Source organism: Caloenas nicobarica, chromosome 15 (genome assembly GCF_036013445.1).
Source record: "Caloenas nicobarica isolate bCalNic1 chromosome 15, bCalNic1.hap1, whole genome shotgun sequence".
Classification (NCBI taxonomy): Eukaryota; Metazoa; Chordata; class Aves; order Columbiformes; family Columbidae; genus Caloenas; species Caloenas nicobarica.
This window is the reverse complement of record NC_088259.1, coordinates 11329257-11355374: the sequence shown is the minus strand read 5'-3', so window position 1 is coordinate 11355374 and position 26118 is coordinate 11329257. Positions and strand designations below refer to the sequence as shown.

At 45.8% G+C, this 26118-nt stretch overlaps 2 protein-coding genes across 3 annotated transcripts in view; both read right to left on the bottom strand.

Annotated features, from left to right (window-relative positions):
- The window catches only part of RPS21 (ribosomal protein S21), a 116862-nt gene that overhangs the window by 1811 nt on the left and 88933 nt on the right, over positions 1-26118 (bottom strand). The window contains exons 1-3 of one of the 2 annotated variants that reach the window (XM_065645746.1): positions 2703-2765; positions 2405-2483; positions 822-885 (exon numbers count right to left, since the gene is read on the bottom strand). In XM_065645746.1, coding sequence (XP_065501818.1) covers positions 822-885; positions 2405-2454 — 114 coding nt within the window. In that variant the 5' untranslated portion in view covers positions 2455-2483; positions 2703-2765. Of the gene's footprint in view, positions 1-821; positions 886-2404; positions 2486-2702; positions 2766-26118 lie in introns of those variants that run through there. The other variant, XM_065645747.1, reaches the window with a different exon arrangement.
- CABLES2 (Cdk5 and Abl enzyme substrate 2) lies at positions 3771-25985 on the bottom strand. The gene is made up of 9 exons (XM_065645523.1): positions 25477-25985; positions 13288-13380; positions 12514-12591; positions 10935-11043; positions 10150-10315; positions 9316-9419; positions 8836-8942; positions 7315-7519; positions 3771-6813 (listed from the first exon to the last, which is right to left on the bottom strand). The coding sequence occupies exons 1-9, from the start codon at positions 25983-25985 to the stop codon at positions 6673-6675; spliced, it is 1512 nt and encodes a 503-aa protein (XP_065501595.1). The 3' UTR covers positions 3771-6672.

Sequence of the window (26118 nt, the reverse complement as noted above, 5' to 3'; positions counted from 1 at the left end):
TACACAGAATTCCTGCAAGATTAATACCAATAAACAAATGAGAGGGAAAAAAAGCATGCTAAAAGGAGTTTAAATTAACTGGAGCCCATGTGCATTTGCTGGGTTCCTGCAGGAGTCAACGTTTTCTCAGCGTATGTGTTAAGCTTGGAGGGATCCGCAATAACGCTACCGTGAGAAGATGAAATTACACTCAGACAAGAACAAATTCCTTATGTTACAGAAAGAAAACCAGATACATGAATGCCAATTCAATGCAAATAACCAGCCTGCCTCAGGAAAAATTCTAAGCATTTAACACCCCAAGCACTGAATTAATCAAACAATAATGCTGCACACAAAACACACGAGTAATTTCATTTGTCACCTATCAAGAGCAGCAGTGTCAAGTATTAACAGGAATGATTGAAACAGAACACGGAAGATGGCATTTTAGTTAAGCAAGGAAGAACAGAAATAGAGTTCTGTGCTGGAAACTGTAGCTTAAAGTTTGGACTAACTAGGAAAAGTACAAAGAATATTAACAAGAATAAAAAATTAAAAAGCAGGGTGCACAAGGACAGACTGAAGAGCGGTTCTTTTTTAGACACGTGAAGGTACAAGGAATAAGAATCAGCCAGAAGCAAACATTTCTTCTTTCCTTCAGGACAAGGAACTCTCTAATTCATAACTAAATGTCTAGCATTAGGAAGTTGTGTTTAGTCAAACAGTGAAGCACTGGAACAGACTGTACAGAGCTTTATGCAATTCCCTCTATTTCTTAACCTCTATGAAAAGTTTAAAAGCGTGGCTCTCTCATCACACAGTTCTGTTACGGAACTTACCTCAGAAATGTTTATCTGAATAGAAGCATGATCCTTAGCACCAATTATTCGGTTGCTAGCAGAGCTAAGGAATAAAATCACATGATACATTTAAACAAAAGGAAATAGTGACAATGAGAAAAAATATTAAAGCCAAATCTACAGCAGTTAATTAAAGCCGCACAAGAAGTTTAGAGAACAACAGTTTAAGCTTTCAGAGTCCAGCAAATTAAAATGCAGTTTTAAGTAGATTTAAATGAGACTTTCGCTTGGTAGCATCAGGCTAAGTTGCCAAATGGCCCTTTACTTTGGTTTTCATGTGGCCAGTTCACCCCTATACAGTGCACACAGTAGCAGAGGCCTTCAAGACACAGAATATCAAGTTTTTCTTCTCTAAAGTGCAAGAAAATACAGCAATCAAGGTAATTCATGAGAAGGCAGTTTCTGTGCTTTTCATTGGGAGCCATCACAGCTGCCAAAAGACACTCTGGTTGGAAACTCTCAGAAATCACAGGCTGCAAAAAACATTTGACTTGAATCTAATAAAATATGGCCAAATGGTTTATTTTTCAGTGACTTTCTAACAAATGCATTTACAAAAAACTCCTCACTCTCCACTTGCTCTCATCTCAAAATTGTACTTAAGATGCGCTACCAAGGCAACAAGCCATCTCTCGTCACTATGAGCCTGTAGCACAGAAATGTTCGTTTGCTTCCGAAACAAACTCCACAGGAGCTGCTGCTGCCAGGCTGATGATATTAGTTATAATTGTTTAATTTCTTACTTACATCTATTAATTATTAGTTAAAAATAAACTAAGTGCTCTGCTCTTAAACAATGCGTTACTTAATCTTCTGTCTCCCTCTTGTCATGCAGAAGGATCTAAAACTTGAAAAATATCCCCTCGTTCTGCAGGTCGTCAGAAAGGATTTCTCTCATGTCAATGGGTTAATGATGGGTATGTCTTTCAGAACTTAGAATCATTGAATCATTTTGGTTGGAAGAGACCTTCAGGATCAACAAGTCCAATCATAACCCAACTCTAGCACCAACCCACGTTCCTAAGAACCTCGCCTAAACGCCTTTTCAACCCCTCCAGGGATGGTGACTCCACCACTGCACTGGGCAGCCTCTTCAAATGCCTGACAACCCTTTCAGTAATTTTTTTTTCCTAATATCCAATCTAAACCTCCCCTGGCACAACCTGAGGCTGTTTCCTCTAGTCTTGGCGCTTGTTCCTTGGGAGCAGAGCCCGACCCACCCTGGCTCTGAGCTCCTTTCAGGCAGTTCAGAGATCAGAAGGTCTCCCCTCAGCTCCTGTTCTCCAGGCTGAACCCCCAGCTCCCTCAGCCGCTCCCATCATACTTGTGCTCCAGCCCCTCACCAGCTTCATCACCTCCTCTGCACTCTCTAGTATTTCAATGTCCTTCTTATGGTGAGGGGCCCAAAACTGAACAGAGGATCCAACTTAATCAAAGTATACATTTACTTGGCAGCTTCTCTTCACTACTACTACTACCACCACAAAAAAAAGGGCTCTGGCACAGACCGTCCGGGCCTTGGGTCCCGGGTACAGATGCCGCCCGCTCAGGGAACCGCTCACCATTTCCGCGGCACGTAGAGGTCCACGAACTCCCCGGCGTCGTTCTGCATCTCGCTGCTGAGGCGCCGAGCGGTATCTCCTGCAAGGGACAAGGCCGAACTCGCAGGCCAGTCCCTACAGGAACCCGCCCCGCGGCGAGGCGAGCGGGCCCAGCCCGGGACACGCCGCCCCTTCCCCCGGCCTCACGGCAGCCCAGGAACCGAAGAGGGAACCGAGGAAGGCGCCTCCCCCGCCCCGCGGTGCCGCTCGGGCCGCCCCAAGCCCTCCCCACGCAGCAGCGCCACGATCGCGCTCCTACCTCGCGTGTGCGGCGGCGGAAAAGAAGGAACGGCGGCGGAAGCGGAAATACGGTGGGAGGGAGGGGAGCGCTTCCGGCATGGCGCCGAACGTCAGCAGGGCGGGAGCGCGGCCGTTGAATGTCCGTTAAACGGTCGCCATGGCCTTCCCCGCCCCTGCCCTCCGGGAGCGGCGCCGGCGCTGCCGTTGGGCCTCGTCCCGCCGGCCGGGGAGTTCGGAGCGGAGGCCAAAGCCTGTCCGTTCCTCCCCCGCGCCCCGGGATCGCCGTTGGTGACGGGACGGTCACGGCGCCATGTACGTGAGGGGACCCACAGAATCGCAGAATGTCCGGGGTTGGAAGGGGCCTCGAAGGATCATCCAGTCCAATCCCCCCACCGGAGCAGGAACACCCTGAGGTTACACAGGAAGGTGTCCAGGCGGGTTGGAATGTCTGCAGAGAAGGAGACTCCACAACCTCCCTGGGCAGCCTGGGCCAGGCCCTGTCATCCTCACCGGGAAGAAGTTTCTTATATTAAAGTGGAACCTCCTGTGTTCCAGTTTGCACCCACTGCCCTTTGTCCTATCATTGGTTGTCACTGAGAAGAGCCTGGCTCCATCCTCCATCCTCCTTTTATATATTTATAAACACTAATGAGGTCACCCCTCAGTCTCCTCCAAGCTCAAGAGCTCCAGCTCCCTCAGCCTTTCCTCACACGGGAGCCCCAGCTCCTCAGCCTTTCCTCACATGGGAGATGCTCCACTCCATCATCTTTGTGGCTCTGCGCTGGGCTCTCTCCAGCAGTTCCCTGTCCTTCTGGAACTGAGGGGCCCAGAACTGGACACAATATTCCAGATGCGGTCTCACCAGGGCAGAGTAGTAATATAGAGTAATCCACCCCAGGTACCATTGGCCTTCCTGGCCCCAAGGGCCCAATGCTGGCTCATAGTCATCCTGCTGTCCCCAGGACCCCCAGGTCCCTTTCCCCTACACTGCTCTCTAATAGGTCATTCCCGACCAGCCCCAGCACAGGGAAAAACCACTCCAAAAGAAGATGTTTGGTTACAAAACACGTATCAAAACAGTGTTTATTTCACAGCGTCTTAACCTCACAAGTTCATGGGGAAAATATGGAACGGGCTACAAAGACTTTAAAATAATGGAGTAAGACAAACCCAGTACTGTTGACATGACAATGTACAACAGCCTCTTCTCCAGAGAGTTCTCCAGCATCTGTACACAGCGCCAGAAACACCCTCGGCATAAACCAGCACTTCTCTGCAAAACAAGAGGAGTTGGGCTGGGAAAACGTCAGGCCAGCATATTATTAATATTTTGGGTCCCGGTTTATTAACGCACAAGGTAATAATAGTCCTTTGCCACACGGTGGCAGCTTTTCGGGGAAAAGAGAAAGATTCCAACACAGGACTGCGAGCTATGCTCTAGAAACAGAAAAATCAACACACAGACAAAAGTTACCGCATCCCTGCAGAAGGGCTGTTTCTGCACAGACTCCGATGTATGAGGCACAGACCAACGTCACAGGACGGCATTGGCCCTAAACCCGCGCTCCGCCAGAGACACCAGCCCAGTGTTTGCTACGCCAAGTTGTTTTTGGCCTGTGCTCCAAACAGCTTTTTATGCTCAGGAACACGGCACGCGCCCAAGCTGATGTTTAGAGTAACCTTTAGACAACATAAAGCATCCTGTAATTTAGTGCTCCTTATCCTAATTTGTTCTTCTGAAAAAGAAAACAAAACTTGCCGGTTTATGATGAGAAACTGTAACTTCAGGGAGTGTAACTCCAGCCTGATGCCCACTGCAACTAGACAAGCTTCCACTGAATAAAGACTGCAAAGTGTTGCAAACCAAAGTGTATTTTTTTTTCCTTAGATGGTGAGAAAGGAAAGTTAATTTTGTTCCAGAAAACTCTTCATACACTAAACAAAGAAGTTCCCAGACAAAGAATTTCTTATTCATACTAACCTAAGTGTTTTACTAGTTCTGGAGATACCGTGTAAGAAATTTCTTTGCTCAGTTTACTTCTTTAGGAAGTGGTGGACCACTTCTGTTTACTAATTTGAAGGTCATCATACACTAGATGTTTATTACATCACTATTTCTTGCATGCAAGGACAGTTATATTCAGTAGAAAGTTTAACTAGTAGGCAATTTTTTAAACCTCTTGGAAGATAACTGGCAAGCTTGTCTAACTTATGAGCTACTGTCTCACTTATGGAGACTGGGAAGTCCTTTTGCATTAGAGAGAAGTCACAAGCATATTGAATTTTACACAAATAACTTGAAGCTACATACAGCTGAACACAGTTACAAAGGATTTGATAGTGACTCTAATTATTATATACGAAAAAATACATTTTGAGCCCTAAAGAGGAAGGGACTCCAGTAAAGTTTGCTGCAATTCTAATGAAGCCAAATTAGCTTCAGATAAAACACAGCTGAAGCACAAAGATTCAGCTTTGGTTTTGGCTATAACCAACACTTAATACAAGGAACAGGAATTTACATTACTTTACATATTAGATAGCAGGTCCCTCACCTCAGTCCAAGGTCTAGTATTTCACGTAGGAGTCAAACTCAAATTACACATTTCTCAGTCGCAATAGCCAAGCATCAGTTTTGTTCCTTGCAAATGGACACGGTTACTTGTACCCCAGTATTGCTTCAGAAAATAAACCCTAGAGCCAATATCACAGAAGGTTCCGCATAAAATCAAGAGTTCATTCCCAACCCAGACATTTAAAAAATAAATGAAGGAATAGCCAATGGTCAGAGAAGTTATTTAACCTTTGTGTAAGCATCAGAGCACTGCTGGGCACCAGCCATTTAAAGTGGCTGTTCAGACGTGCAACAAATGCCAATTTTATGAGGACCACCACAGTGATGCAATGCTTGGAAGAACAGAGTGAAATAAATAAAATAAAAAAGCATTTTAAATATTGAGCATGCTTTGTTTCATTGGCTTAGTTTGGCAGCAGTAGCTCTACTGACTTAAGTATTTGCTCAGAGCATGTAAGACCATATATAATACAGTCATACTAAAAAGGTGCTTCTTTCAGACTATGAACACTGAAACAGATAAAAATCATTATACATTTGACAGCAAATTGCTCTTAGTCCACGGCTAATCTTCCACTGAAGAGTGAATTAGGATGGCAATCGCTTTGCTGCAGCTGCCTTGTTCAACATGTGGTACTTCATGACACATTTTCAAACAATACTTCCTTTTAAAATAAATATATGTTCTTAAAGTACTAATAGTTAACTAAATTGGAACAGAGTAGTTTCAATTTTGCTACTTCTAGACCTATAGTATAGTAGAGAATAGATGCCCCCTGTATCATTAGTGCAGATATACTGGAATTGTTTTCCTTATATGCAAGGCCAATGCAGGTAAAGAATAAATGGCTATACAAATTCAGGATTCCCCACTAAATAACATAACTAACTTAAAAAGAACTGGTACCGGACCAGCCAGTTTTAGGCACATCTTTAAAAAAATAAAGTATGCATTTCATTAATGTAAAAATGCGAGAGGATTCTTAGAAACATCTGAACTTCACGGTGCACTGGAATGGAAGTGATGCTTCCTTTAGTTTCAAGGAATACAATAAAAGCTTAAAAAAAAAAAAGGAAACAATACCATAGTGTTCTTCATAGCGAAGAACAGTTTTAGTAAAACCAAAAAGATAAATAAGGAATAATAAGCAGCCGTGACAGCTGACAGGTGAATATTTGTGCTTTAAATGTCCAAAAGAAAATAAAGTTCAATAACTGTTCTCGTACCATCCCCCAGGCTTGGCACACGTGTCCATAACACACACCTCGACAGTTCAATCGCAGCCCGCAGGCTCCAAACCCCGCCGCGGCTGTGGCAGGATGCACACAGCGGCGCAGAAAGGCCAGCGGCAACGTCCCCAGCGCTCAGTGACGTCCCCAGCGCTGCTGGCTGTCAGCTGCAACGCGGCTTTGGTTACGACTGTTGCGTGAGCCGTCTGTAATGAGGTAAAACTTGGTTTTCAGGAAGATAGAGAGCCAGTTCCAAAGCTACAAGGACGGTGAATTCAAAACCGATGAGATCTCTTCTGTTGAATCTGAATCGCTCTTCTAGTTTCTATGATAGTTATTAAAAGAGAGAAGGGGAAAAAGTACCAGTTAATCCACAAGATACCAATGCGCTGTTAAATTACGTCAGCATAAAACAGGACTCAGTGATATGCACTGTTCAATTAAGTCAGCATAAAATAGGAGTCAGTGATACATGGTCAGGGCTGCACCTACAGAATCAAAAGTGTTGCCAAGGATCAGACAAGTAAACCAGCTTATCAGCTCAGCTGTGACACCCACACAACAGCTACGTATGTTTGCCCGAGAAGCAGTCAATGTAAAAATAACCTCGCTGTAGGATCAGTAGGACATTAGACTGCACCAGTCAGGTAGTTTTAATGAATTAAAATAAAGAAAAATCAAGTAAGAGCCCTAATGACAAAAAACTGACTGAAAGGGCTGGTCTTAAATGCAGACATTCACTGCTGCAAATCTTGGCTCTAATGTTTGTCTCGTTCTATGGAATAGAGGGTTTTGACAATACCTGAAACAAGTCTCCTGTACTTACATCTATAAGGTGTTTAACTTCATGTTTCCTGAGATCGCTGCTGATCTTGGCTGCAAGCAGAACACAAGCACCAGCGCACAGTTTGCGGTTCTGTTTGTTGAGTTTGCCTTGGAGGACAAGCTTCTCAAAGTAAACATAAGCCATGGAGACTGTAACCGGCTCCAGATTGCACTCTTCACTCAGGTTCCGCATTTCTCTCTTTAAACTGGGAACAGGAAAAGAGGACACCTTCTCAAACACGACGGCTTTTATGAAATGCTGTAGAAATACTGCAGCCTGGGAACTCAGAAGAGCATCCAGGCAAGACTCCTCTTTGGAAAACTGTGATGTGGATTATCCCAGAGTGGAGAAGCCCAGCTGGCAGCAAGCTGAAGCTGATGCACAGATTTAACCCTGCTGACATCATCTGCTGCGGGAGAACAGTTCTCCACCTGCCCATAAACAGCAGGGGCTTGGCTGCCCCACTGACACACAGGCTACTCCTGGGTGGCTGCCTATGGGCTCCCAAACTGGTTTGTGATTCATAAGACCGAACACCCCTGACCTACAGAACACCACATCAAAGCCGTGCGTGTCGCAGCAGTTGCTGCATGGAGACCTGTCTGCTCCCCACCTCCTGGAGGAACCGCATCTGCAGGGGAAGGCAGACTGGCTTACGCCCTTCCCAAAACAGCTGGCATTTCACTTCGGCATTAAGGCAGACTTTACGGTGTGTGCTGCCCGTCAGGGCTGCCATCCGTGCTGCACCTGCAAGAAGCTCTCTGTGCAAGGACACTACTCAAAGCAGCTACAAAGAGGAGTATGCAGGATGCCGGCAGCACACAGACTCTGCCTGAGTGTCTGCTCAGCGCTGAGAGTTACACAGAGTCCTGGTGATTCAGCAGAGTCGTGGTTAAGCCAGCTATTTCAGAAGGTCCCAACTGCATTAACTGCCATGCGATACTGGCAGGACTACAGCTCTTGGGAAGCGCAACACTACATCTTGCTGATGAGCAGCCAGATACATTTCCAGGAAAATGAGGAATTCAGTGTGGCATAGTCCTGCCTTCATGAAATGCTTTTCTTTATTACAACTCCCCAGACCTAACATTCTTCTTTATCCTATAATCTTATTAGAGTTCACGGTCATCAGTGAGCCTGGTAATTGAAAGGAGAAAATAGCCCAGGGGTCCAGAAAGACAACTCAGAGCAGGACTGCACTACAGCCAGACAATCAGGTTACAATATTTGTTTCAAGGCTAATGCTGCTCCACTGTTAATTGGCTATGAGTGTTAGTCCACCACAGTTGGTGAAACAAAACCCTTTTAGACTGAACTATGAAAACCAACTGTTACCCTTTCTCAGCATCCTAAACATTCCTGTACAGGGTTGTCATCCTACACTCAACTCAAATGGCAACAAAAGATTAGTGTTTAATCATATCTACTATTAATAGATCTAGTATTTGCTCCACACAAGTGGAAGATAAAAGCAGCCTTGTACAGCACAGAAGTTCCTGTTATTCGATGCTTGTCTCTTACCTCCTAATTTTGCTCAGCGTCAACTTGATATGAGGAAACTTCTCTCTAAAGGTTTCATTCATATCCTTTTTAAGGTCCGAGGGTTTCACATATTCTATGACTGTAGTCTGAAACACAAGAAACAAAATTTACCATTTCTCAACAGCCAAGTCTTCCAAAGACACTAATGCAAAGGCACACCTGCATTTGACATTTCTGTAATGTCCTAAGTAACAGAACATGTTGAATCTCAGCCACAGACGATCTTAAAAAAATAGTAAGTGAATGGTTACAAGAAGCAAATGACAACATGAGATACATGTGAGGTTGTCCTCAACAAGCTGAGTGTACAAACCCAAATATTTGTATTTTTCTTAATCAATTCACAAAAACCCACAACTTTTTCTTCCTACTGGAAGTTTTCTTCCTTGAAGAAGTTCTTTATAGGAGGACCTTCCAGGCACTCTCTCACTCCGCTGTTCAGGTATGCCAGTCACTCACCATGTAAGAGGCAAAGATGAGAACACGTTTATGTTTTCCACATGGCCATTGAGGATCATCCAGAAGATTTGGATCGTACTCTGAAGCTTCCCCAGCTTCACTTCCTAAGTTGATGAGGAAAGCAAAAGAGACAGAGCTTTAAATTCTGTTTCCTCTTAAAAAAAGAATTTTCAAACAGCAAACATTGTGTTGGCAGATCCCATAGCACAGGCAAACTGCAGCTACCGTCACCTGTTTGCATTCCATGAACGCGCCAGTCAGGTATTACAATTATTAAAAACCGCACGAGCTCTTTCTCCAGCAAGTGCCTGACGAACCATTTTAGACTCAGTGCAAACCAACAGTTTGTCATCCACAAATATGCACAGAAAACAACTGCAGGAGACTGAATTCTTTCGCCTATAATCTAGCAGACAGCAGAGCTGTCAGGTTTGGTCTTTTACACAAGCGATTGTTGTCACAAGCTCTTTGGCTCATACATTGTCACAGTGCTAGAAGACCAGGAGAATCACCTGTACCAACCTACACCAGATGTTGCTTGTTGAGTAATATGAAACTTCGCATTTCCAAGGAAACAGCTTTGTGCTCCTTGAATTGTGTAAACAGAACTAGGCCGGATATATAGAGGATGTAAGGAGTGTGTGCAACTCTCAGTCCTCAGGCTCATCATGCATGCTTCATTAACGAGACTGCTTTACTAGGCTTCACTAAAACCAGTCTCCTTCCAGCTGCAGCATGTCCTTCCTAAATAACACACTTTATCACTTGCAATTGTTTCAGACAAACATTTTCTGCTGTGTGCACAGCAATGACAAAGCTGGTGACTGTCCTTACCAATGTCTGTTCCTGCTGGTATCGTTTTTGCTGTCACAGGTTTATATCTTGATCCGGGAAGACTCCGTGAAGCACTGGCTCGACATGAGGGAACAACACAATGGTTGTCGGCTTTGCGAACAACTAGGGCATTGGTGGGATACAAGAATTTTGCATAGGACACAACCTTAAAGAAGAGAAAGTTGTAGTAGTTTCAAAGGAAAATTTCTTGAAAAGCTTATTTCCAGACATTTATGATTTCCCAGCTCAGGGTCTCCTGGAATCTGTGTTTGGGAGTGGGGGCCTTGAAACTGTGGGACAGGAAGAAAGGGAAAAGTTGGATGAGGAATGCCTTGCTTCCATGATGCAGTGTGCAGGTGTTGTAGAAGATATAGTGGGGTGGCAAAGAGAAGGGGAGAATCACATCAGTAAAATTCTGGTAGTGCATAAATTTAACTAAAGAGGTAAAAATTTCACCCATGTTTCTCTCAAAACACCACTCACATGTTGCCTGAGGTACCAGAATTAAATCAGTTCAAAAACAGAAGCAGAAATGATCATGGCCTCCAACAGCCTCCTCAGAAGCAGCTTTATCACGGGCCAAACATTTCAAAGTTTAAAGATCAAAACAAACTCCAACTGCTCCGAAAAGTTACAGCTTTCACTTTACAGATGGCAAAGTACTGCATAAATTAAGCGATTTGCCCCAGCATGAAATGGTTCTGCTGCCCCCAGCTCCAGTCAGCTGTTTGGTCATTGGCATTACAGAGCAAGAGACCAAAAAAGAAGAGAAAGAAATTCCTTACCTTGCCATCAGCACCCAGCTCTACGCCTTCCAGTCCAAGCACCATCTCAGTGGAGACTGAAACTCCCCCAGAAGGATGTCGTTGCTTCTGTGCTTCCATTTTTAGATCGCTAAATGCAGATAAGAAAATGCAGTATTGGAAAATGCAGCATAAGCCCAGGCTCCTCTACGGCAAACACCAGAGTCCACCCACTACCTACGGCCAACACCGCCAGGTCAGAGTTCTACATGAGAACAGTGCATCCCTCAACCCCATCTCCAAGAAAGCATTAATTAAGTACTCCTTTCAAAATTTAGAGACGTCAATTCACTGAAGAATCAGATTTAGCCTCATTTTAACTCAAATCTGTACCAATATACCCATTAAAAGTGAACTTTTTTAAAATGCAGTCTTTATGCACAAGACCATACCATTTGTAACATGCTAATGCTCAAACACTTAACAGCCAATATGACTTATATTAACTAGTTTTCCAGGATTAGAAACTTGCCTTTTCAACTGCAATTTTCCAACCCTTGTGCACACAGGCTCAAATTCAGAATTAGGGCTGCGAGCAGAACTCTGCAGGCAGCTTTGTCACCTATGTTCCAATGCGAAAAAGCAGCTTTCAGTGGAAGAACTGCATTGCCAGCTTACATGCAGAACGACAGAGCGTGCAGAACTGCTCTAAAATAGCTCCAGTGACCTTGCTGCTTTTCTATGAAGTGAGAGAATATTTTCCCATCGACTATTTTTTACAGCAAGTGTATTTACATACAATACAATTCCCACCACTAAACATCCGTTTCCTTCCTCCATAAGTTATGTACAGGACAGAAGTGACAACACAATTGTTTTGCCAAAGGGGATTAGAACAAAAATCAGTATTTTCTATGGCATTACTTGTAGATCATAGACCTTCACAGAATCAACTTTGACTCCGCAAAGCAAAGCTGCAGAGAAATCCAGTTAGCAGTTTTGTTTCTCGTAAGTGATCATACTGACAGTTCTATACACATATGTAGTACAAACACTAAAAGCAGTATCAGTCTAAACTGCTGCTTTTTTTCTCAGATTGCAAACAATGACATTCATGGCTTAGGAGAGCTGAAAAAAAAAACCAAACCAAAAGCATTCTAAATTTCCTGAGATGGAACTTCCCTATAAAACCTTGAAGGGTTTCCAGTGAAGGTGGCAGCATCTTTCCTTGATGCTCTGCAAGTTTTTATGCTGAAAAAAAATGGTTTGTTGCACGAAAGACAGTTGATTTCTGCTCATTTTAGGAGCATAGGAAGTCCTAAAAACCACATCTGTTCAGAGTTGGTTTCAGGGATTTCACAGGACTGGAGTGCTTTAAATTGTGAATAAACATCTGAAGAAAAGTCTACTTTTCCACTGTTTTTCTCCTGGAGTTTGAATGAACACTTTGACACTGTGGCAATGTCTGATTTTCCTGCTCTGATAACAAGCTCTTGTCCTTACACATAAACCGTAAGTTAAGTAAGTCCACCTGCTTGAAAACAGGAGAGCTACACCAACCATACACATTTAAAAATAAGATCTTTTGCAAACAATAGACCAGGCGTTTCACAAAACTCACCTGATCCGTAAACTCTCCCCATAAGGTAGGATAGAAAAAGCCACACAGAGTGTTCGTTTAGCACAGATTAACACTATCCTGTAAGCAGACAGGAAAAGATCAGGACCAAAATTAAGACGCAGAAGTTACAACACAGCTTTTTGTGGAGCACAAACACAGAACTCTTAAATTGTTCTGTAAATCACACAGATACTGCTATGAATTTTATGGTTCCGGAAAGCAGAGGTTTCATTCTGACTCTGTAGGTCCTTAGAGCTGAGCTCTACATCAAACCCCAGCCTTCGGGAACCGCCATCACCTCGAGAGCTTCTCAAAGGAGATCCCAGTCTTTAAATATATACCTATATTTATGTCATTTTTACATAAACCTCGTGAAAAGATATAGATAATATTTTCAATTTAGATGAGGTCTCACACCTCTATTAATAATAAATATGAACGCAGCTCCCCCTTCTGCCCAGCAACTATGAGCTAAGAATTTGGCTAAATCAAGCCATCCTCCTTACACCCCCCTCAGCTCTAATATTTCTGTGTGCCAGAAATAAGGAGGAGAATGATTTAACCTCCTTGGAGCAGGATGGCAGAACCATCACAATATTGCTGCAGATGTAGCAGATATGAGCACCTACCACCTTTGATAGATTTAAGTATGAAATTATCAAGAGCCCAAGGATATCCCCTAATTAAACGGCTAATTGTGTTGAACTAGAATCTACTTCTGAGCACAACCTATTGCACCTGAGTCCAGGAGGCACCTGAATCTCCACAACTTACCTGCTGTTCTTGGTGTCATACTGCCTCATGTTCTTGATGAAGTGCATCTTCTTCAAACTTTTGTGTCTTGGAGACCCAGATATATGCTTGGTTCTAGAATGATAGAAAAAACCCAACAAAAACTGTTAAGTGCTCTGAAAAAAAAAAATAGTCATGCCAGTTGTATGATCAGATGGCAGCACTAGCATGCAGGACCTCATATTGGCGTGGAAGAGGGTGGAGGGAGGAGAGGACTGCATGCAACGAGTTGAAATTAATGCTGCTTTCGAAAAAAAAAAGTACCTTCGTACACTGGCATATTCCACTACGTCTTCTAAAAAGTCTAGAGAGCAGCGCTGGGAGATAAAACGCCTTCTGTAAAATGTACAACACCACGAAGAGTGAACAATATTAGTTCATGGCCTCTGAGTTTATGAACTGCAACAGATCTATGAGCTTTTAGGACAAATGGCAGGTTTTGGGGATTTTTGTTGTTGTTGTTGGAAGAGTGTTTAATTAAGAGTTTCGAGTTCCTAAAAAGGCCAAGAACGTGTCTCCCCCTCCAGGACCCCTACAGTACATACTTAGACCAACTGCATTAACGAGCATTCACTATCTTCAACACATAACACCACCTACCTAGAACTTAAACACCTAAAAAGCTTTCAAATACTCATTTAAAATCCTACAAGAAATATCACAAAGCGCCCAAGCCCCTCATCAAGGCAGGGGAGTAAGTAATTTCCTATCAGTCTGTGGACAGATACAGATATATCTGTATGATGACTGAACATCTGTGTATGTTGTCTATTCAGAACACAGCTGTGTCCAGCTGCAGGAGGCGACAGACCGAGATAGCTCAATAAAATCGACAGATCTCTCTGGAAAACTACAGAGAGGGCTATTAGAGAAAGCAAAGAGTATTCGGTACCCATCTGAAATCCCAGAAGGGAAGATGCAAGGAGAATAATAGTAGGAATCATGCGAGTTAGTGTAACAATAACAGGATATTACATTTAAGAAAAAAAAAAATAGACTTTGACAAAGTAAGATACATGACAATTGTCAAAGTCGAGTCATTCTTTGTGTGGTAGAGATTTCCAAATGAATTGTGAATTTCTTAAAAGAAAAAAAGATCACAACTCAAACAGGTAGGAGGATGAAAAATTAGTGTTCCTTTCTGTCAACACAAGAGAGGTACATCCTCCCACAGGACTAACAGCTTCAGAATTGCCAGAGACTGCCTCCTACAAATCAACAGCACTAAGGGTGCTACTGAAAAACATTCCTGGCACAGCTTCAACGCCCTTCACCTGCACTTCAGTATTAAAATAATTTTTTTTTTTTTTTTGCTTTTCAGGGAGAACTGCACAGGAAATTTTAATGCTTTCACATATACACAGTTCTCCAGTCTACTTTGGCATCTAACCTGCAACAAAAACCTTCATGAAATGTGAAGGCAAATCTCGAACCTCGTGGCACGAATGCAGTCGGTAACACCCAGAGTCCTCCGGCCCTCCTGGGGAGACCTGGCGAGATGCAGACGAAGATGCCATGTGTAGAGAGCAAAGGGAAAACACAGCTCAGGCCAACCACAACGGGCATTGGTATGAAAAAAAGCACATCATTCTGTAAAACCATGCTGGTGTCAGTAACTGGGCGGACTGGGAGAGACACAGCAAGACCTTCACCATTAACTCCAGTGCTGGAGGTGCAGCTGCCCATGGGACCTGTCTGGATCATTACACCTGCTGAACATCACCTCGTTTTCTCAGTAATGGGGACAAGGGTGACAAACACCTCAACCTGCTGCTCTAAGAGCACATCTGGAAGTCAAAACCTGCTGCAGGGAAGGGAAGATCCTGCCCCTCCGCTCCAAACCACGATGACTCATCCCCACTCTGCCAACAGGAAACTTCATTTTTAGCTACGCCTCTAAAGAATATTTTCTGTTCTCAAGTGAAGCTGTCACCTTGGAGGAATCCCAGATACCAAGCAAGGCACTCTCCCTCAAATCTCAAAACAAGGTGTACATAAAGATATCTCACTAACCAAGTTAGAGCGCCTGGAACAGTTTTTGTGCTCACGCTGATGTTTATAGAAACAGCTCCCCGCTGCAGCCCAGGAGAGGCTTGCTGGATTCCTTATTGCCACTAATGTACAGACCTTCTTGATTAGGTAGCACAGTACTTGGAGCGCATTGCAACACTTCACACTTTTTGAGTAGTCTGCACTTATTGTTATATATATTAATAAATACATTCATTTTTTTAGTTTGAACGCTCTCCTCATGCAGCTAATCCATACTCTGACAACAAACAGCACAGGATCACTCCAGCAGCTGCTGGCTTTGACAAAAAAAAAAAAAATGTTGAGTCACTTATCCTGTGCTAAGCAGCTTCACCTGGGATAACACTTCTTGCTTGTGCTCTGATCCACTGGAATTCAAAGGATTTTAAGTAGTTTACACAGAGCATTTGTTGCCAAATGCAACCTAAATACTAAGCCAGAATACTCAAAGTTATACACGTGCTGTATGTTACCGTACACACACCCTTAGCGACATGCTACCTGATAATTAGAAATCAAAGTATCCAATATTAAAGCATTAGTGAGTTCTGTGTAATTTCAACAGTATCCTAAAGAAAGTCCAAACACTTGTTAGCCAGTACCAGCTATTTCCTTGACAATTTCTAGAGGGTTTTCTTGCTTCTACGTCCTTGGCCAAGAGCTTCCCCCCCACTAATTTAGGAGCCAGTAAAGCAGGACCCTCCCAGGACTTGAATGTTAAAGCCAGCAACTGTGTTTACACAGCCAGAATCTCCGAGGGACCCAACAAGAGAGAAAACAAGTGCGGCATATGCTCCGAGATAAGGGGCTATCACGCAGAAGAATTCTGGATTACGCCTCAGCTTATCTCCACGTGCACGCACGGACACACGCAATCCAAACCCGCTGCCGAATTCCTGAGGAGCTAAACATGCACTTTTAGAAACCCACAAAGCCCCTTGTGTTCAGGTAAAACCCCATAAAACTAAGTTCGGAGTTGCGTTTTGACTCCCATCCTGGGAAGCAGCAGCCAGCCCACACGTTAATCCTTTCTGATGGATTTCCCACTGAGGAAACCCAACTTCTGAGAGCTTCCAGCTTTGGAGTTGTCCTCTCCTGCTCTGGCCAGAGGGCAAACAATGGACAAGAAATACTCAGGATCGCTGTCCCCGAGGTCGACACAGCTCTCAAGTGTCCCCAGCAGAACAGGACACAGCTAAGAACAACCTATGTATAGCGCCGGTAATCCCTGTGTGTCCCGTCTTATGAATTGAATGGAAAAAGCTGGTTAAGTCACAGCTCCAGATGAAAGAGCAGTGACCTTTCCGACAGCTTGCCAGGAGCATTTTCCCCTTCCCACCCACCGGCTGGGCTACTTGCAGGCACCCGTGAGGACAAGGGTGAAGCCTGAGGGCAGTTGGAAACATCCAAGATGGCCATTCTTGAGCAGATAATAAGTAGAATGCATAAGAGATGTTAACCCTGTGCTATCAGACGTGGCTTCAGGCACACGCCAGCCTCGTCCACACCTGCTCCTGGGCCTCCGTGTCTTCCAAGGGACAGCAGAACAGCCCTTTGTGCACCTGCGTCCCTGCTCAGCACTCCCACACTTTGCAACAGCCCTCGTGAACCTTTTAACTTCTAATATTGGTCTTTAAATTGCAGTGGCCACTGATGTTAAGCCACTGCGTGCAGCTGCCATTTGGCTGTTTTGAAGCTTTTGTCTGTTTTGCCCTTCTGGTTCCTGCATTTCTTCTAATTTCTTCTTTCTAAAACCTTACTGGGATTCTCCCCAGTAAGCCAGTTCACCCCCACCTCTCGCACGGCCAGGTTTGCACTCCGAGCCCAGCACACACCCTGAGTTCAATCAGCATCCAGCTGTTTTCACCAATACAGCTGCTCAAGTTCATCTTCTGCCCTGACTTCTCATCCTCATCACTCCCAGGATCACCGAGCAACACGAGCCTTCCAAGACAGTGACAGGACCTGAGACCTCCTCTGGGCAGGGGACTGATTTTTGTCACACGGAGCAGCATCTGTAGAATCCTAGAACAGAATCCATCGCCGTTCTGCGGGACACAGCCCCGGGCACCGCGCTCACATCAGCAGCCAGGCTCGTGTCCTCTGTTGCTCTTTAGCCGTACGCACTGTTAATATTATAGATGGGCAGAATGCAAGAGGCCAAGGATTTTTAATTACCGTGTAATTAGGGGCTAATAGATTTTGGTTTCTTATTTCTCCCTTGAAAGACGTTTATTTTAATACAGATGCCCCTTTGTAAGGTCCTTTACATGCCTCGGTATAATCACAGCTGTCAAGGGGCTGAGTTATTAATATAACAAAGACAAAAATAATTTATTGTTTTTGGGAAGCACTAGCTTAGTAACAACTGTCAAAGGTAATTTGCACAAGAAATCCAGATCCCAAATCCTGTTTACAATAGAAAGACATACCTGTCAGATTTGTTTTGCCAAGACATATTTTAAAGATTAAGCTGTATAGCTTTCCTTTCTCACGGGCAAGCCAGCAATCCAATATGAACTGCACTTCAGTTAGACTAGGTGAAATACTGGCGTCAAGGGATTAAGAAAAACAGTTCCAGTTTTTAAGCTTAATTTTTCGCAGCCGCCATTACTCACGCAGCCCAGGAGACATTTAGTGTTTTCAGGCTTGCATATCGGAGTTTGAGCATCCCTGAGCTCGTCCCTGTGCCCCACACCTTCCCACCCCAGTGCTCACGTTAACGAGCTCCAGCTCACAAGCACATCGAGTGCAGCTCACCGGTAGCAACAAGCTCTCAGTAATTAACACCAAAAGGAGTCAGAGACCACATTTATACTAAATCACCATCAAAACCACATATTGGGTGAAACAAATGACTTTGACAAAGAACCTACACCATGAAGTGCCCAGCACTGAGCAAGCTGTTTTCACGGACGGAGGGTTTCAGTTCTGATGTTCAACAAGTGGAAGACACTCTGCATAAATGATAGTAAGCGTACAGCTAATCGCTCCTTCCTTACAAATCAGCTACTCACTGTTTTATGGCACTGCAAACGTGCCGTTTGGATCGCAGGCCATCATCCCAAGAGCTTGTTCTGACATTTGTTTAAGTATCACACTGCCAGAGAGTAAATACAAGTCCCACAGCAGGGTTAGTTTAAGTTATTCTGCCAGTAATCTTCATTTTAAAGAGTAAACCCAAATTAGCCACATGAGCATGGGAAGTACTTTATGCTTCAGAGCAGGTCCCTCTGTGAGGCCCCAGGATGAGGCCCAATTCCTCCACCTTTGTGCTCTTACTCAAGGTTTGTTTGCAAAACTGAAGGGGTCCCAGGGGCTTTCCTGCAGGTCCCCAACAGCCAGGAAAAAATCCTGCACTCAGCCACCAGGAAAGCCACGTGCAAGAAAGAGAACGTGGCATGCACCGCATAGGCCAGGAGAGAAGGAACAGAAATGAAGTATAATTTGAATGAAGGTGGAGGCAGAGTAAGTGGGAAGCTCACTAAGCCTGGAGAGTTTTAAACACTAACAAGGAAAGAAATTAAGACGCTCTTCACAGCGGCTGCTGCTTCACTGCTGATTCACAACCGCATATGATTAAGACCTAATTCTACTACGAAACGAGCTTTGTATTCATTGCCTTTCATAAATCACATTGTTTTGGTGCTAAGAGTGTTCAGACAATCCAAGGATAAAACAATGCCTTCCAGTAAGGATTATGAAAGCCATCTGTCGCAACAGAGCCACCAAAGCAGATGGAAGGTTTGCTCTGCCCCGAGCCCACTTCTAAAGCCCACTCCTAAAATCCCAGCTGCTTCTCACAAGGCAAACTAGATGTGCTGGCCAGGACACAACCACTAACCGTATTTCTCCAAATTTCTGCCAGTTTGTGGAGAAGTTCTGAGCTCACCAACCTGCTTCCCTCTGCGCTTTGTGCTCTGCTCACCAAGCCCTGAACCACTGACTGAATCAGGTGAGTGAATGCAAAGTGCATCCTTGATAACTCTGTGGGCATTATGCTAGAAATATTCACGCACTTTCCCGAAAGATGATGCTGATGCTGTCATTTCATCACGTACCTTATTAGAATAAAAGCCTTCAGCTTTAAAATTTAAAAAAAAAAAAAAAGGAAGAAAAAAAAGAGATAAGCTTTTAACTGAGAAGGAGAATAAAATTAAAAACAGGTGACTGGAGGAAACCCCATCAAAGACAGTTTAGAGAAGTCTCCCAGTGTTTTTATGGGCACTTGGTTCTTCCCACCGCCACACCACTCATCTCCTCCAGCCCACAGTCAAAGGGCTGTAGCCTCAGCAGGGCAAAATTTTATGCTCAAATTGCAGCGACCACAACAGAGCAAGTGCAAATCTGTCTGTGCTGGCGAGCAAACCGCTCTGACCAGCAGCAGTTCAGCCCATGCTGCGGCTGGCAAACATCTGCCCAGCTCGGAGGCAGCTCTGGATCCGGGCTGAGCTGGGTACCAGCACACAGAGCCCCAGCTGGCCCGGGAGGGACGCTCCCCGGAGAAGGTGGCTGCACATTCGGGATGCTCAGACCCCCGGGATCTCAGCCTCAGGCAGCGGGGTCGGCTGGCAGCAAACTTTGTGTGTTGAAGACTCGATACATCTCAGGAATCAGAGGGATAACTTGTGAAATGCTTCACTTGCACTTACGAGACCAAAGGTTCTCATTTAACATCTTTTTTCAGAGGTCATACTATAATAACTTACAGTAAGTTATACACACAACAGCTATAAACCAAAGGTTAGGAATTTAAAGCTTTGCATTTGAATAGCAAGTGAGTGGCTTTAGCTGAGCACCCTCCATCTGCAGTCACCTGCTTAACAACAATACCTTGTCCTCATTAAAGAATCCAAATTTCATTATGCCTGTGTGCATGTCAGATTTTGCATTTTTAAACTCCAACTAGAGAGTCAGAAGACTTCAGAACAACCTTCAAAAGAAGGCTCGCGAGCATCTGCAAGCTCGCTCAGTCTGACAGCCGCACGGCTTTAACTGAGTGACAGATGGAAAATGGAGAAACACGGGACAACTGAGGTTAGGTCTTCAAGATTTAATAACTAAAACAAATACTGCAGGAAATTAAAAAATAAAAAGAGAATTATGCAAGAGTCTCCTCTTCTCCCTCCACCTTTTTGCCCCTCCCTTCTAAAGCAAACCAACCATACCCAAACCCAGAGAAGAACCCATCTGTAGCTCAGAACTACTCTTGGAAACAGAAAGCAAAGATCTTTCCCTCCCTGCCTCATCCCACAGTTCACAGAAACTTGCAGAAACAGCTCACCACTGCTGAGAACTCTTCTGAACCGGTTCAGTCGCAGTGCCATGAGCACACAACAGCCCTGAAGAAGCCTCACCTACAGCCGAGTGAGGCAGCTGTCTGGCTGGCAAAGTAGATGTAAGTCTGGGCAGCCCACGTCTCTGCAATTGTCAAGGAGTTTGGGGCTCAGTAAAGTCATGGTAAGGATCCCCAAGAACCTAAACATGTCCTCTTCTCACTGATCGTAACACTCCTACAGGACTTGCTTGCTGGAGGTGTAAAATGGGACCCCACCAATTCCTCCCCAAAATTAAGCTATCTGGCTTTTGACATTTCATTTGGTAGCATTTTCCCCTCTCTGCTGATGACTTGTTGACTTGAAGAAGCAAGACAGCATGATTCCAACCACCCTCATCGCCTCCTGCTCAGAGGAACTGGGAGCTGGAGCAAAGGAAAAGGTGGAAATGGCACTTTCAGAGCATCTCCAAACCTGCTGCTGGGGCACCTGCACCACCGCTGTGAAAAGCTGGTGAAATAACTGCAATTACAGTTAATTCTGTACAGACTCCTCCTGCCTGAAGATCAAAGTTACTTTAAAAGCCTCTGGACTCTTTTAGATGAAGATGTCAAATAACCTCGGTGTTAGCAGTGTTTAGGAGAGGTGTGCAGGATACCAGAACGCGCAATTTCTGATCTCCAAGTCTCCCACTAGGCATACAATTTACTTCTGATAACGTACCTGGCTGGGAATGCCAGATAACAAATACTACAGGCAGCTATAAATTACAAACATTTAATATTGGACACATGCAATTCACCTGCAGTTGCAAATACAAGAGAAAACTGCCGAAGCAAACTTAACTTTTCAGCTGACCTTTAAGTAAAGTTCAGGTTTCAAATACGTTCATTTTCAGCCCCAAGCAGCACATCTCAGTCTGCTCTTCTGTGACCTGAAAGGTCAAAGCTCGAAGGCTCTGACAGATCTTGCTGCTTCCTGAAAAGCACCATGTGTGCTCAACTTATTCCAAATAAGGCTTAGAAATTAAAAGTAAGGCTTTTAAACATTACATTTCATCCATCTCAACAAAATCTCTTTATTAGCAAATTTTTTTGTAAATATTTATAGTCTCAAAGTGAAAGCAGCAGCTAAGCTGACAGTAGGACAAAACAACACATTAACCATCATAAGCATAGAAGTCTGACCAAGCATTCCTGTCATTCCAAGGAACTAATTTGCTCACACCTATGTCAGCAATCTGGCATCCAATTAACACTTAAAAGCAGAATTGGTCCAAAGTGTTGCTGTTATCAACTGCTATTTAAACTCCCACCCTTAAAATGATCTAAATTAGCTCAGTCATTTCTGATTTATCAGCAACCACAAACCTGAGTGTTTGGCTCCTTGACCACTGAACACCAAGGACATTAAAGCATCAGATGCAAATAATTTAGTCTCTGTATTTATTCTTAGGCTCAACAAAATGCACCAAACATATGGCAAAACCAGCTGCTTTACATTGCACTATAGCGAAACCTCAGAAGCACAAGCAGCATTGACATTCTGGGCTGTTGTTCCCATTCTTCCTGCTTTCATAACCTGGCTATTTTCAAGGCTCTGTTATCTGTGTTTCCTCAGAAAGCTCTACCAGTTTCAGACCCAGCTGCAGAAATTCATTAAAAATCTGTGAATGCCGGTTTGTTCGCTGTTTGCTGCCGCCCTCCACTGCTTTTTGTGAGGCTTGTTCTTTGAAAGAACAAAAGAATGGGGCAAGATGGAAAAGGAGAAGGGAGGAGGGATGGCAGGCAGATTAAGCAAGCTAGTATAACAACACGGTTGTAATTTCAGATTCTGTAAACAGAACATTCCTTAGGAAAACAAAAATAGAAGGTTAAAGTCATTAAGTTTATAACGCTCAGCCAGCAGCACAATGAAACAGATTGAACGGTGCCTCCGTGGGAGCGTGCACCAAAGTTTCCATCCTAAAGGACCTGACAGCTCCAGAGCAACTCTGAGAAACTCCACATTATGTCAACTGAGCAGATCACCCATTCCTTGGGCTCTACCAAAGATCCCACCCGTTGCTAATCAATAAGCAGCAGCTGTAGCAGAGGTGCCATCACATCTGTGCTGCCACTCTCATCACCTTCTTGCAACTTTGCAAGCAAGCTGAACTAGGTCAAGTTTTGCAATATAGCTCTGCCTGGTGAAACTGTCAGTTCTAGATAAAGCGATCTCTGTGGATCAGGCCAAGCCCCAGCACGATGAAATCGCCGGGCACAGCACTGCTCACCAAACACGGCCGGAGCAAATCTAGAGACCCCTCAGCCCATGTTCCTGCTGCATTTAATGGAGGCTCCACAGAGGGCAATTCGAAGCAGCTCATGACAGTGACTAAAAAAGGACTCTGAGGAAGCAGCTGCCTTAAGTGGGCACCACAGATTAGATGTCCAGAGTCACAGCGCGGATTTCGCCTCCCCCTTCCCTCTGATGACTTCATGCACCTTTATGTTTGCATGATGCACAGTTAACCTATCTGGAGCGTAGCAACATTACTGTACGGCAAAGTGATGCCCAGATTCCTGAGTCCAAATAAAAGGAAACCCATTTTGCAACTGTTTGTTGATTTCTGAACCTTATTTTTCAAACAGCACATCACTCACAGAAATGGAAGCAGCATAAGCAACACTGTCCCACAGGAAAGTCCCTGAACCGTTCCTTGTGTGTTTGCAACAAGAGGAGACACCATCATTCCACAGGGATGAAGGGATGCTCGGTGCAGAGCAAGCCATGGAACCGTCAGAGAAAAAATAAAGTGCTCCAAGTCCCTCACCCTGCAAGTCGCATGTGAAATCGCAATTACAGAGGGATGGTCCATCTCACCCACTCCTGTGCCCAGTGTGACTGGGAGTAGACGCCTTGGGTCTCACATCCCCACAGGCAGTATAAAACTGTCCTTGTGTCAGAAAATGTGTGTATTGCTATGTGAAAATGTGGATCTTCTGCCCGATAGTTTTGGCAGATGTTCTCCACTCTTTTCTTCTTTAAAGACAAAAAATAGATGAACTCTCACTCCAAATCACCCTCATAAGCGGTACACAAAATGATTAATGCCATACAATATACCCTTTCAGCCATCTCTTCCAAGCTGAATATTCATGGTCTGTTCTGTCATGACTCAGATAGAAGCCCTTTCATTCCCCCACTCCTCACACTTACCTCTACCTTTTATTTCTGATTTATCATTCTTTTCAGGTGGATTGATTAGAATTACTATAGTGGAACATAACATCTAAAGTTGGATGCCAAGGAAAGAAGCAAGAAGGACACCATATGAGATGATCCTAGGAATATTTTCTTAGTGTCCTACTGACGTGGGAAGGGGGAAGGATTGATCCATTTATACAAACTCCATCAGCCCAGAACTCAGTATGTATAGGCACACCGAATGTCACACACTTGATGCAAAACTTGCCTTCAAGAGCTTTACCTACAATATTAAAGCAATTAAATGAATTGGACAGCAGCTACTGCTCTGGCTTTTGTGGACTGGAGTGCTAGGAAGGAGCTGTGCCACAGCAACCCCCTCGCTTCAGGCTTTCCTGCTCAACAAGCGGTGCACAACAGCGCAACCTGTGCACATAGGGCACCATCGAGCATCTCCAGCTTCAATTTCTGCAAGAAGTACAGAAAAAAAGACCCCTTCCATTACAAGAAGAAAAGCAACAGGTGGTAAATGACAGTTCAAGAAGGAAAATACCCAGTAGGGATGACACATAAGAGGACCCCAGACTGTACCGACCAATAGCTACTTCTCTTTAAATTCGCTTGACCCTCCAAGGAGACATCTCCTTAGGATACTCAGAACACCTCCACTGTGAGATGTACACTGAAAGGGAACACCCATTAGGGCATTAGCAAAGCTCCCCAGCTTTAAAGCACAGACAACATCTCTATTTCAGCTCGCTAACAAAGCTCTGGAAGCCACTACAAAGACCACAGAGACTTTGATACTGCTCTGCCTATCTGCAGGCTCAGAGGACCAGCTCACTTTACAAAGCTCTTTATGCAAGGAAAGGCCTGAAAAGAGTTCCTTCAGAGCTCAAATCCCCAAGATCTGAGCGAGGGCCCGCCTTCCAGTCGATTAGAAAACCAACACTGTCAGGCTGATAGAAGTCCCTTGGAAATGCGATGGTAATCCTGCACTGAAGGCCAGAACACCCTCCCTGAGGCTGACTCAAAGTTCCCAGCACACAAGCATTTATTAATATCTAGAGTTACTGCATAGACGGGCATCAGAGATCAGAAGGCTCTACATTAGCACTGTGGCCATTGCACCGAGGAAGAGTCCTACCGAGCAATGACTCCGTCGGCTTCATCCGTAAACGGAAAAATGCAAAAACCGAGCTCGGGAAAAGCAGGAGGCAGGGTTCAGGATACGGCAGAACTGCAGCCAGAGACTCAGCAAGTGAAACACTCTGCAAACCCCCCTCGCCAGGCGCTCCCGCCAGCTGGGGCATCCTCCGCGCAGGCAGCCGCGCATCCCCCGGGCTGAGCCGCGCGTCCGGGGGCAGCGCTCCCCGGCTCCTGCAAGGCCGAATCTCCCCGGGACACCTCCGGCGGGGCTGCCCCGGGGCAGCTGCTCCCTCCCGGGGCTGGCGCCGCCTGCCAGGGCCGCTCTCCCCGGGGGCGGCCGTTTCCCAAGCTCCGCTCCCCACCCCCCGGAGCCGCCGGCCGGCCGAGGGCCCTGGGAAAGTCCTTCTCTTCCCAGGGCCCCGGGGGGGTCCCGCCGCTTCCCACGCCCCGCGGGGTCAGGACGGCCCCGCCGGCGGGGGCGGGGGGGTGTGCGGGCTGGCCCAGCGCGCCCCGTCCCCTCACTCACCTCTGCCGCTGCGCCTCCAGCGCGAAGCCGCCGCCCGCCGCGCTCTGCGTGGGGCTCAGCAGCCCCGGGGCGCCCGGCTTGGCGGGCACCAGCATCCCCGGCAGGGCGGGCGGCGCCGGGGGCGGCGGGCACAGCGGGCCGCCCAGCAGCTGCGGCAGGAAGATGCCCCCGCGCGGGGGGTCCGCCTCCCCTCTAGCTCCGGCGGCGGCGAGGGGGGGGACGCCGGGCAGCAGCAGGGCGGGCGGCGACTGGCAGGCGGGCGGCAGGGACAGCAGGCGCGGGGGGGCTCCGGCCGGCTCCGCCGCCGCCTCCTCCCCCTCGCCCGGGCCGGCGGGCGACGGCTGTTTCTCGGCCGGCGGGCAGGGCGGTCGGCCGTCCAGGGAGATGTTGTTGAGGAAGAAGAGGGCGGCCTGTCGCCGCCGGGAGTCGCCCCGCTTCCGCGGCGGCGGCGGCGGCTGCTCGCGGGGCGGGCGGGGAGGCGGGGAGCCGCACGCCGTGGCCGCGGCCATTCTCCGAATGAGCCGCGACCGCCTCGCCCGCCCGGGCGGGGCGGCGGCGAGCGCAGCGCGGCCGGCAACTCGCGCGCTCATTGGATGCGTCGCGCCGGGATGCAAATGAGTCCGGCAGCGGCCCAGCGCTTAT

Bases quoted from the DNA above. Each gene is read 5' to 3' on its own strand.
- CABLES2 (XM_065645523.1), bottom strand. From the start codon at position 25,985: ATGGCCGCGGCCACGGCGTGCGGCTCCCCGCCTCCCCGCCCGCCCCGC. The intron at 12,592-13,287 runs GTAAGTTGTGGA...GTCTGCTTACAG, and splicing joins TATGACACCAAGAACAGCAG to GATAGTGTTAATCTGTGCTA. The intron at 6,814-7,314 runs GTAAGTACAGGA...TAACTATCATAG, and splicing joins AAGTTAAACACCTTATAGAT to AAACTAGAAGAGCGATTCAG.